Source organism: Falco rusticolus, chromosome 7, assembly GCF_015220075.1.
Source record: "Falco rusticolus isolate bFalRus1 chromosome 7, bFalRus1.pri, whole genome shotgun sequence".
NCBI classification, from domain to species: Eukaryota; Metazoa; Chordata; class Aves; order Falconiformes; family Falconidae; genus Falco; species Falco rusticolus.
In genome coordinates this window covers 33,992,249-34,004,957 of record NC_051193.1, presented here as the reverse complement: position 1 = coordinate 34,004,957, position 12,709 = coordinate 33,992,249, and the positions used below count along the sequence as shown (strand labels likewise).

The 12,709-nt window shown below is 44.2% G+C and overlaps 1 protein-coding gene across 10 annotated transcripts in view; it reads left to right on the top strand.

Annotated features, from left to right (window-relative positions):
• KTN1 (kinectin 1) overlaps positions 1-11,555 on the top strand; it is a 78,044-nt gene extending 66,489 nt beyond the window's left edge. For 7 of the 10 annotated variants that reach the window (XM_037394859.1, XM_037394862.1, XM_037394863.1 and 4 more), the window contains 7 exons: positions 462-533; positions 994-1,077; positions 1,267-1,350; positions 3,737-3,820; positions 5,155-5,247; positions 9,727-9,850; positions 11,034-11,555. In XM_037394859.1, the coding sequence (XP_037250756.1) occupies positions 462-533; positions 994-1,077; positions 1,267-1,350; positions 3,737-3,820; positions 5,155-5,247; positions 9,727-9,850; positions 11,034-11,038 (546 nt within the window). In that variant the 3' untranslated portion in view covers positions 11,039-11,555. The remainder of the gene's footprint in view (positions 1-461; positions 534-993; positions 1,078-1,266; positions 1,351-3,736; positions 3,821-5,154; positions 5,248-9,726; positions 9,851-11,033) is intronic. The other 3 variants (XM_037394866.1, XM_037394860.1, XM_037394865.1) reach the window with 1 other exon arrangement.
• The last annotated feature ends 1,154 nt before the right edge of the window (positions 11,556-12,709 follow it).

Below are 12,709 nucleotides of genomic sequence, written 5' to 3'. Positions count from 1 at the left end.
AAAGGATAGATGACTTGTAAACATCTTCTTGAGGGACAAAAGGCTGTTGGATCTTGAACTATAGATGTGCTACCATCTGCCACGCTTAATAAAGCTTCTAATAAGGCTTTATTAATATGGGTTTACTACATACAGTATGTGGATGGAGATGGTCTTCCCTGTCTAGGACAGGTATTTCCCTTATCGTGGCTAATGGGCAACTGGCTTAGTCCTTATATTTCAAATCTTTCAGGCATCTAGGCTCTGAATATGTCAAAGAATGATTTGTGTTGGGAGAAGGTAGGAAAGGTGTCCTTAATGCAGACTCAGTATATTGAGTTATTTGAGTCAGCATCCTATTTTGTTCAATCAGTCTGATTTCATCCCTAATATTTTTAAATTGTAGATGCAGGCTTGTGTGTATATAGAGTTTGTCTTCAACCAACCCAACTAAATATGTTTATCTTTCTTGAAAACTGCAGATGCGTTCTTCAGTCATTGCTTTGGAGCATGAAGTAGAGAGATTAAAGGAAGAAAGCAAAGAAGTTGAAACTGTACGTGCAGGTGGCTTTTTTTTGTCTTTGAAGCTGTCTGTTACTTAAACATGATTTAGGCTTATGCTGGAAGTCTGAACTTACTGGGACTTCTCTCCTGGAAGTAGTACAGCCTGTGCTGCAGTCTAAACTGAATCTTTTGGCCAATGTTTTTAAGAAGCAAAGAAGCTGGGTGCTGGAAACTGTCCTGTTTTGTACATCTGTATTCACCCACTGGGACTCTTGCCTTGTGAGACTGAGCAGTTTACTGCCTGGTGATGATCTGGGGCTTGGTTCTTTATCTTTTCATCTTTTTGAAGTATAACAGTTTAAATCTGTGCTTTGCCTTCACTGGGTTTCAAATGCTTTCTAAATGTCATGGAATATTTGATAGACATTTATAGCTAATTATAAATCAAGAAAATGATACTGCGAGAAAGCATTGAAAACATCTGTTTTAACTCTGTTTTTCTGTTTCTAGCTTAAAAAAGAGAGAGAACATTTGGAAAGTGAACTAGAAAAGGCAGAAATAGAGCGATCTACTTATGTTTCAGAAGTCAGAGAGGTAAACATAATTGACCAAACTGTTATTTTTCTTTTGATTACCAGTTGGCTGACAAACTAATCTAATGCTTAGCCCCTGTGGCTGAGGAGTTTGTATGCTTGTGACCTTAGGGTAGAGCAACACTCACTGAGCAGAAGAAAAGTGGGCATCCTAAGGAGACAAATCCTAAAACTCTAAACTTCATTTCAGCTCAAAGATCTGTTGACTGAATTGCAGAAAAAACTTGATGATTCATATTCTGAAGCAGTAAGACAGAATGAAGAGTTAAATTTGGTAAGAAGCTTGTTCTCCGCTGGGCACAAAATAGGCTCCCAGCATACTTATGAAGCGGAGACTTATTTCAAATCCTGTCTGTTCTGCTAACCTCTTCAGCTTGATATTTTTGTCCATTGCAATCATTTATGTAGTCTGACTTTTACAATTTGTCTCTTTCTCTGCTCCTAACAATAGCCTGTCTGGTTCTTAAGACTTTTTCCAAAGTCTGTAAGACTTTCATTCCTGAAACTTCTTGAGAATCAACGTTTTACAGTGGTAGACATGGGCAACAGCAAATATAATGTCCTTAGAGCAACAGAAGCTGTGCTCCCATCAGTTTCATGTGAGGATTATTCTCTGGTGGTTTTTTTTCCAAAGCTTTTGAGGATGCAACTGTGGTATCTGTGTTTGGCTGTGCAGAGCCTTTTCCATCCTCCTCTGTATGTACAGAAATTGGCCCAAACCGATGTTGGATTAACTCATAGTGTCCAGCCATTCAGCGGCTGGCATCCTGATGTGGCTGAATAGCTGCGCTGGCTTGGGGCATGCACTGTGTTACGGTGTGTTTGGCTAGGAATGCTCTCCAGCCAATAATGCTCCTATACCAAGTTTTCTCAAGGAGTTGGATTAACTGAGGCCAGACCTGTATACCCGGAGATGCATGGCTTCCTGGATTAAGCCCTTTCATTTCTCACTTGTTTCAGTGATGTGTTTTTTAAGGCTGCAGGAGCACTGGATCCTTCCTCTGCATGTGCTTGAACAGTGCTTTCTTGCTTTTGAGCCAGGATCGGGGAAGGTTGTCTCTGTCACTATGTCTTTGTTGGGTTTTGGAGTAGTTGATGGGACAATCTGTCACTGCAGGCTGAGCTGCTGATCTCACCAGGGTACTGCCGCTAACGTAACTGGCTTAAAATAGTTGATTTTAAAAAATAAAACGGAACCCACCACCACAATAACAATCCGCTTAAGTTAATGGTATGCTTGGCAAGTCTAGTACAGCATTGATTAGCATCCTGCCTCAGCAACCAAAGCCTCTCCTTTTGAAAGCAAGGGAAATGGGAATTGAATGCATATCTTAGAGTTAATCAGTAAACGCCAACCTCTTGAATATAAGAGGCAACAATCCATTATGTCTGTAACAACAGCAGCTTGAAAGGCTGAGCTCCCTGCTAGGGCAGCTTGACTCTGCAATCTGGTGATGCTGTGCTGGTAGGAGCATGAGGAGGTGGTAAACAACTACCTTCACGAAAATGGCTCAGGAATGCTGTCCAGTGTATATGAGGGTGGGTTTTTTTGCTGTAGGCAGGAGGTTGAGGAGTGGAAGCGATGGGATTTCAGGATGTTTCCTACTAATTTATAAGGTGAGCAAGGTGAGAAGCTGAAACTGCAGAGGAGCTCAACAGTGCTTCCCCAAAATGTAGAAAACTAGCATCCATCAGCCCAGGTGCTCCAAAGGAGGAAACTTTCCAGGGGTGAGACAAATACAGTGCAAAGGTTTGGAATCGGTGAGAATTCAGGGCTCTGAGTAGGCTATTGTTCACTTCTTTAATCCCCTGCTGGCTCCCAAGAAGACTGACAGCAGAAATAGTGAACATTAGCACACTGCACTTCAGAGGCACAAATCCAACCAAATTGGCACTCGAGCTTCTTGTTAGCGCTCCTGTTTGAGGCTCAAGCCTTAAGTGCTGTGACTGGTTCTGTGTGCTGCGTTGAAGAGCAATGGAAATATTCTTTAAAAAATGTTTATATCCTTTGGAAGGCTGTAGTTTAAGGGCAGCTAGTACGAAGTATTCATCCCTCTTGACTGAAATAGTTTCACTTTTTTTGGATTGAATCTAAACACAATTGACAGCTTAATATACCCTTGTCAGTGATTCATGCCTCGATGTGACATTAACAGACTGGTTAAGTCAACATAGTTGTAGTAAGTGGTTCTTTATGAAGATGACAAGTAGAGCTTTTTAGTTTATTCATCAGTAAAGTGACTGTTTTGCCTGAATTAGGAAGATGACTCTACGTTTTTGCATATTTGCTATGAATTAAGCTGGAGTCTGGGCTGACTTTTGTGTAAGAGTGCTGGAGAGGCTGATGTACTGTTAGTACTGCTAATATTCCTACTGGCGATGGAGTTTAGAAGTTGAAACAGTGTGTAACGAAGCTGATGCCAGCCATGTCTCTTCTTCTGTAGTTTCCTTTCTTTACGTTTATCTTTACAGATGGAGTCTCTTTTCCTTGACTGTCATTGTAAATCTCATCATACATGTTGACTAATCCGGTCTGTGCAATAATTGTTAGTAATCTTAGTCCATTTGCAGTCAGTGTGCACTGGGTTAATCTGTGGGACAGACAGATGAAATCCATCTATGTGTGAAGGAAACTGATTTTCTTTGTTACTGTTTTGCAGCTGAAAACACAGCTAAATGAAACATTATCGAAACTCAAAGTTGATCAGAATGAGAGACAGAAGGTAGCTGGTGACCTGCCCAAGGTAAGCAGAGACCCTTAACGGTTACAGATCTAAGTGTAATTGAAACCCTCAAGATCTGTAGTTTTGCAGTCCTGGAAAATGTGCTGATTTGAGTGGCTTGAGGAGACTGCCTTCTTGGTGGGGTGGCTTACTCCACTTGCTGGTTCCCTGGGTGACTGGGGCTGCAGGAGTAGCTCATGCAAGCTATCTGCATGTCTGTTGAAATGATAAAAATGCAACTAACAGCTCTACTTAATTAGCCTTCTTGAAAGAGTCTCTTGTTCATGATAATCTTACGCCAGTGGGAATAAGTGGTGATTTGGGATTGACAAATAACTCTTTATTTAAAGAAACCCAGCCTAACAAAGAGCCCACACCACAGCCTGAAGCTTTTAAATCCAGTCTCAAATGGCAGTGGGTTACAAGTTGGTTTACAAGCCATCTGCCCGTTTGCACTTGGTTACAAATAGGCTATAACCTAGGACACTGCGAATCTTTAGAGTTAGCTCTGTGCAAGCCTGATGAGACAAGCAGGTGGGTTACCTCTGCTCTTCCTCAATGGCCTCTCTGGCAAGATGGATTGGAGTGGGCAGTCTTTACGCATGAGAGGTCCCAGTGCTGTCCGTCAACCTAGAAACGGACCTCTCACAGGAGAACTGATAAATGGAGACAAGAATAGCCTGTAGAGCAGCTGAGCTCTGGCTCCAGACTGTATAATGCCTTTTTCCTTCCGTGGTAGATGCATAGTAAGGATATGGGGCTGTGTTTTTGCAGCGCTGGAGTGGGGAGAGCTGTTGGTGGGGCAAGGCTTGTCTTGGGACAGGGACACATGGAAAAGCACTGCCAGGAGGTGAGAAGCTAAAGGAGACCTGCTGTAATAAGAAGGTGGTTAAAACATTTTGCTTAGGACGATTGTTGGATGTTGACATACGAAGTGAGCTGTGCAGGTGTCTGTGGTTCATGGTATAATCTGTATAAATGTGGATCTATGATCAGGTTTTTGGAGACCTGCCCGCACTTGCTACAAAAAAAAACCTCTTGCACAAAAAAATTTGCGGCACAATTTTTATGTAATAACCTTACGTGAGACTATTAAAGCTTCCCTGTAGAATTGCTCTCAAATGTAAGTGGGCTGATGTGCAACATACTAATTGTAAGGAGACATGTCAGTCTTGGCACATGTGTTGGTCCCCTGAGCAAATCTGGCATAAAACAGATTTCCTCCTGAACAGTGATTTCTGTGTGTCTAGTGCTCTTGGAGAAGTGGGGGTTTGCTTCTCAGCCTTTGCTAGTTGTTGTCTCTCTCCTGTTTTGTGTTTTGTTTTGGTTTGGGTTTTTTTTTTCTTTCCCTACAGGCCCAGGAGTCTTTGGCATCTCTTGAGAGAGAAATTGGAAAAGTTGTTGGGGATGCCAATGTTATTGAAAACAGCGATGTTTGCACAGAGTCGGTGAGTGTTTCTTTTGAGCCCACACTCAAGGGCAATGCAAATATCATACAAAGTATGATCTTACGGAAGCGAGGTCCAGCAAAGAAACAGGTTATGTGCTGCTGATGGTAAATTAAGGCTTGATGAGATTTCCTGTCCTACAGCTTGTTGGGGTGGTGTCCTGCAGCTGGATCCCACGGTTGCATTGGGACTTTTGCTGTCATCTGGATTGTGACCTCTTTCCCATGGCTCAAATTTGCAAGGAGGAAGAAGGGGAGAGATTCTGGACAGGAGATCTGTGCTTCTGATGGGTTGTTGGTTTGGGCAAAAGTGGGAAGATCCCAGCCTTGTCCCTTCTTGAAGGGAAGCTAAAAATAAATCTGCTGATAACTAAATGAGCTTAAAATACTAACTTTTGGGTTGGTGCTTGCTGCCATCTGTAACTCCAAAGAAGGCAGTCTTGTGTGCCCTGTGACACCGTGGCAGAGAATGTCTTTTGCCAGAACGTTGACCCTTCTGGTCCTCTGCAGCTGTGGGCCAGAGCCTGTCCTTAGACACTGGTAGGTGTCAGAATTCAACTTCAGCCTAGTCCTGGCTCCTGGGAGTTTGTGCTGACCTTGAGGTGGTCCAGCAGCAAATTCTTGCGAGGCTGTGCTTCAGTAAGCTACAGGCTTGAGCACTGCCTTGTGCTGTGGATGGGCAACTCTCCAGACCGATGGTGTTTTTGTGTTCTCCAGTAATGGCATTGCAATTGCACAGTCTGGAATTGTGCGGACTCTGTCTGGGGTGGCCTGTTTTCACACTTACAGGTAACTCACCTGAGCCTGTGGGTTACTCTTAGCACGGATGATTGCAGAACTGCTTGTGTAGCTGGTACTCGGAGTGCTCCCCTAAAAACACACCACCTGTACAAGCAGTTGATTTGTGGCTTTGTAACTGGACTTCTCCATCTCTGGAAACGAGAGCTTTCACACCAGCTTCAAAATAGTGTCAGGTCAGCTTTCCAGAAGGCGGTTGGGAAGGGAAAGGCTAAAGCAGATGCTTTCCCAGCACACTGTACACAGCTAAATGGGGTCAGCGGAACTCACTACCTGTGATAGAGTGGAAGGAAACACTCTTGTTGAAGCAGAGCACTTGCTGATAGGACAAATAATTCATGTTGAGTCTTCTGAGGAGCACTGCCAAAAAGCCTTTGTCTTTGTAGTCATTAGCAGAAATGGAATGGCTTTTCCAGAGTCAGTCAGCATCCACGACTAATCACACTTGAGTTGTGGGCTCATCCTGTCTGAGCCGGAGATGCAGTGAGACTGTGGATGTCCCACCCCTGTGAGCTGGTTGCCTGGGAGTGATGGTAGGTCTGGTGAGCCCTCTCCTGTGTTCCCAGCAAGAAGCCAGCTGTGATGGTGACAATTGGGTGCTCTATGTCTCCGCAGCAGGCAGGAGAAGAAAAGCTCTTCTCAAACCAGTGCCAAACTGCTTGCTCTCTGCTACACCTTACCTAAGCAATGCCATCAGCTGTGGCATTTTGTGGCTGGTGACACTGGTGAGACCTCCTGCGCTGGGTGTCATTAAATGTGCCCTGTGGTGGCCCAAGTATGCTAGTTAGGTTTAATCGTTTTAGCCTTAACTTGCATAATCCCTCTGGATCATGCGTTGTTCTGTTGTAGCTGCGTGGGCACGCTGTGGAACCCTAACCAGGTTTCCTCCAGAATATCCATCACTTTATTCTAAAGAGGGGTGTGGAAAAACAGTCATAATAAACCTGTAATTAAGCCTTCATTAGTAAAAATATGTAAATTGTCTAAACAGTGCTCTTGACAGGTAGCCATTGGCAGAGGCTGAAATTAGAATATTTTCTTTATCTTCTTCCCCAAGCTCTTCTTACTGCATTTTTTTTAGGGAGAAAAAAACCCCACAAACCTCTCCCCAGAAGCCTAAAAACGCAGCTTAAAATAGCTTTCGGATTAAAAAAGAAAGTCTTCCAGCCACTTCCACCTAGCAACAGTCTCTCTCTTTCCTTTTTTAAGAAGGACCTGAAAACACGTGCTTGAAAATGAGCATATTTGTTCCTTCTGGGGACTGGAACTCAACCCACAAAATTGAGAAATGATGCTCGCCTAAACCCTCAAACACATTCTGTGTGTTTTCTTTCCTTTTCTTTCTATTTAAAAATAGACCATTTGGTTTTTCTAATCAGCTTCCTTGTCACTTATAGGACTAGATGATGACTAAAGGGCGCCTTTTAGTATGCTTTAAGGAAGTCATTTATATTCAGCAGCTGGCTTAGGCGGTATACTTATTTTGAGGCTTATGAAATCTAATGTGCTTTCCCCCCCAGATCTCAATATAAAACACTCCATCACTGAAAACTGGAAATACCGTGTGTGTAAAGCACGGTGGAGGGGAATCTGTCAGTTCAGCACCAGCTCTGTGATCGCAGGGGGTTCACTACTACCATCGTCTTTCTCTCTTCATCCCCATACACCAAGGACATGCTTTCCCCTGAGTCACAGAGAGCATGGGGCTGGGGCACAGCAGTGACTGCATAAGGGCAGCCTTGCACTCCTGGGTTGGCAGAAGCTGCAGTATGGCTGTGCTCAGCCCGAGTCCATCGGGACCTGGTCAGGATTGGCCCCAGAGGGTTGGGGATGTTTGTGGGTAAATATCTCCTGAGATCAGTGAAGTCACAGAACAGAAGGGAGAGGAAGCAAGTAGGGGAAGAGTAGAGCCGTTCCCAGAGATGAACGGAGAGCGAATTGAAAGGCTTCTTCACTGCTTGTGATGGTTTCCATGCTAGTGCACGTGCACTTTCATACCCAGTACTATTAGTCAGTGCTGCAATTCATTCATTTGCTGGGATGCTAATTGCATTTGCCTCTGCACTTTCATCAATCTGCACGAGACTGCTAAGTGAAGTCTCAGTCTTGACAGACCTGATTTTCTACTTTAATAAGGGTAAAACAGGTTAAGGCTACCCTATTATGGATTCCCGATGATTTTTTTTTTTTTTTTTTACAATAGAGAAATGTTTACCAGTTGCATCAAGTAAAAGCTTTGCAATATATTGCTTTGTTCTCTTGCCTGAGCCTGGAGTAGTGTCTATAATGGTGCAGGTGGTTGAGTTTGATTTACTTCCCGCCCTGCGTTACAGCTAGTCTAGCGGCATTTCCAGCCAAATGGGAGCTGGGAAAGTGGCCCTCTCTGAACTCGCTCTGATTTCTCTGAAACTCTGGGGAGAGATTTGCAACAGCATTATGCATCAGTCTCATTCTGTTAGTAAAGCTGCTTTCAGTTGGAGTGGTGTTGGCTGATGCTGAGTGCTTGTGAGCACCTCTGTGCTCATGTTGAGAGCTGCGTACTTCTGTATCACTGACACCAGGGCAGAGTTGTTTATTTTTAGCTGTTAAATTGCGAAGGAAAGCTGTCCTGCAGGTTATCTGCGTGTCCATATTATGAGCTGAATAAGAAGTAGTAAACGTGCATGTTAGAGGTGGAGTTCTTTCTGTGTCTCTGAAGGAGCTAATCAATAAAGGTAATAAAACAGGTGGTATATCACTGTTAGCTTAGCAAGACTGACTTTGGAGAGGGGGACAGGTAAGAGGGGAAGAGTCCATTTTGAGTTGTGACACTTCCCTATTCATAAACTGTTGAACGCCTTAAAAAAAAAAAAAGAAAAGCAGCACTTGTTTTAAAAAAGCAAGCTCAGCATTTTCATTTCAGCACAAGAAACCAGTTTTCTATCTCTTGGTAGCTTTTTTTCCTTTTCTCCATGTTAACTGGTGCTCAGACTGCTTTGTGAAGTCCTCATCCAAGTGTGGGTGTCACTGGCAAGCAGGAATTTCTCAGGGGCTCGGAGCAGAGGATGAACCAGTAGGGCAGCTGCTGGGCAGCAGCCCATGTCCTGAGCCTGGAGAGGAGCGCTGGTGCTGTGGTGTGGGTGGGGAAAGGTGTGTTTCTCCAGCCAGCTCTTTCAAGTGGTTTTACAGCTGGATTGGCCATTACATATAGCTGAGGACACCACCCCGCAGATCCTCTTACAGACCAAGTCCTTGGTGGTCCAGGAGCCTTGTTGTTACAGCTGAGGGGATCAGAAGCCATCCCTGTGCTTAGCAGCCTGTATTTTAAACCATATGCTTTCATCTGCATGGGGTTTTCAGCCAGGCCTGTGGGGTAGTAACTTCTGAGGCTGGATCAGCTGTGGTTACAAGCACAGTTCCTGGAAGCAGTGAGTAAGTGGAGTCCTGGGCAGGCAGGGTGGGAGCCAGAGCTCCGTGATGCTCTCGCTGGCATTCGGTGTGTGCAGGTAATTCACTGGAACAGGAAATAGCTTTATGACTTTGAACCGTGTTCTCTTTAAATGTGGCCATAACCCTCTGACTTACAAGAGATGTTCCCATCTGTGCAAGGAGTTGTAATTTTATAGGGAAGATCTAATTCTAGGCTTTCTTGGTAATGAGATTGTAAATGAGTTTTTAATGATTTTTTTTTTTCCTCTTCCAGGAATTGACTGATGAAAGACTAAATGTGGCAGTGAATCTTAACCAGGATGTAGGTCATCTCAAGAAGCTGCTTGTGTCAGTAAGCCAAATGCTGTCAAAGGGACGAGAACACTACCAGCTAGTAGGTAGGTACAGCTGGTGGCAGTCTAGTTGAACCGGTGGGGTGGCTGTCAGGAAGAACACTGGTCTGATGGTGGGACCCTGTTCAGATTTAAGAAGTCAGATGTCAAAATCTGAGACTTTCTAGGTGCAAATCATCAAAAGCTGTTAGTAGGTAACCAAGTTGTTCCTCCCTGGATACGTATCTCAGTGAGCTGGGACTAATCTCACACCCCTGCGTCCCTCTCTAGGCATGTAACTCTTTTATCCCTCCCTTCCACTACCTGCTACTTCATGTAGCAGGTTGCCAAGGTTTTGTTGTGCCTGTGCCTTGTTTCCTTCATCCCAGCTGCACAAGAAAAATGTCTGCACTTCCATGTTCCGATTGATTTGGGATGGAGGATATAAAGTAACCCACAGGGCTTTCAGTGAGTTAATAGCAGTGGCTTGCTGTGGTCACGGGGATATGAGCATCGGAAGCATCGGTCTGGCATGAACTCTTCATCCAATTATAGACACAAACAAGACTCTCTATTTTCATATAGAGCCAGCTTGGAAACCTGGGCCTTTATGGTTGACTGCATCATGCTGGTAAACTTCTTAAATAACCAAAAGTTAGCTAATGGTTGGATAAAGTCGAGACGCTTAAACTTTCTCAGGAAGCTGATGCAGCTTGTGAGCCTCTGCTAATGTGCTGTGAGCTGGGTCTGAAGGCGGGTTGTGAACTGTTCGGTTTGGGAGGCAGCGAAGCCTTGGCACTGAACGAGCTGCTGCAAGGAGTGTCAGAACTCCCTCTTGTCTACTGAGCATGGGGAAGTGGTTTTTTGCTTCCTAATTTAGGTGTGGGTTTTAGTGTGGTGTGGGTTTTTTTTTTTTTTTTTCCTGCTCCTGCCTCCGTAATACAGCGTGGGCAGCAGAGCTGGTCTTAAAGGCTGGTGACAAGATGTTCACAGTGGGGTAAACCTGGTCTCATAGGATGAGCCTGGTGCACATGGGGGGAAGGTGCTACCTGCACCTTGGCCTCTGCTCTGGGAGGCTGTTCTGGCTTGATCGCCACCACCCTGGTTTGATCCTGTGGGCTTCATCAAGGGCAGGTGCTAACGAAGTGGCTGGCGTGAGCCGCTGAAGTGCTGGCAAGGCACAGATTTGCTTGTACGCTGCCCTTTGGAAACTGCTTGGCTGACGTGGTGTTTTGTGTTTCTTTTGCAGAATGAAGTCACGGGGGAATCGTTAATTTGAGGATAGCAGAAGGCATTGTATTATATTTTGCCAAATTAAAGCCTTATTTATGTTTTCACCCTTTCTACTTTGTCAGAAGCACTGAACAGAGTTTTGTCTTTTCTAATCCTTGTTAGACTACTGATTTAAAGAAAAAACCCAACTCTGTAGACACCTCCAGAGTTTAGTTTTATAATAAAAACAAACCTGTTTGGATAATTAGACCTTTACATTCCTGGAGAGACAGTAAACACATAATCTTTTATCTTGTTTTGCTGAATAAAACTTGTTCAGAAAACTCCAACATGGTAAAGTCACCAGTGGGATATAACATTTTAATACTGATGTTGTACACTGTTATACTTAATTACATTTTTGGGATTAGCTGCCTCTGACTTCAACCTCAAGTAAACACTTCTTTTTTTTTTTTCTCTTGGGGTTTTTTTTTTTTTTTTGGTTGCTAATGTAATCAGTTTTTGTAATGGTGTCACCAAATAAAGGGATGCTGTTATTCAAAGTGTTGCCGCTCTCTTTTAACTGAAAGTGGGTGACTCGGGTGAGATTTCCACCTCTCCCCTCCCTGAAACAAGCATCAGGCTGCACTTGGTGTACTTGGTTTTGGGCAGAGGAGGAGGCGCAAGCTTGAAAAGAAGCAACCACGAGTGCTTCCAGACTGAAAGTAAGAAAAGGTACTCAGGTTTTAAAAAATACAGGAAATCCCCAGCAAACCATCATGCAAAATGTGGTTCCATGTCATATATAGTCTTGGGGAAAAATCAGGGAGCACAAGGGGGAGGAACGGTTGGAAACATCAGATCGTATGGCAAAGCCAGCTGTGGTGGGAGGGTCAGACAAGCCTGCTTGGCTGCCAGTGGTGCGCAGAGTATCTCTCTTTGCCCTAGACTTGCCTCCTGGATGGGAGCCTGTGGTGGAAGGAGTTGTTCCGGGCTTGGATGCTCTTGGGTGCTTTGTTGGGAACAGATCTGGGGAGGGTCTTTGATGGGACAGGGATTCATTTGGGGGCATGGAGAGATCAGTTGGTTCTCCTCCGCTTTGGATTTTTAAGTGTTTCTTAGAGGAACCCTTCAGTTCTGTGGGAGATGCTTCAGTAAGCGAGGTGTTGCTTAGTTCTTGGTTACACTTGAGGACATGATTATCTGAGGGAAGGCAAAAGAACAGGGGCCAAAGTGAATTAATTGCTGAGTTAAAATGGTTCAAACTGCTTACTCCGAGCTTTTCACACTCTTGCCTTTGCGAGATATTTGTTGTTAATGTTTTGGGTCTTTGTCACACACACACACACCTCCTTGACGAGATAGGAGCTGAAATGAAGAAGTTTTTCCTTATGTGGACCCAGTGGTTTCCTGAATGATGCAAGTCCTATTGAGAGCTATGAAATAGCTCAGAAGAGGGGTAGAAAACTGAAAAACCTGTTTCTTCACAAAAGCTACCCTTGGGTTTCAACTGTAACGGTTCAACTGTCATGTTCCTTGGAAATGTTATTTCATTGAGTAAAAACTGAAATGCTGTTAGCCTGACTGTTCTGTAGGGGAAGCAGAAAGCGTTTCTGGAGCCAGGGACACCCTCTGCAACTAGATGTAAGGAAAACCTGAACCCTGGAGGGTCTCCACAGTTGCCCAGGTTATGGTCAGAGGCTGATCATTTGG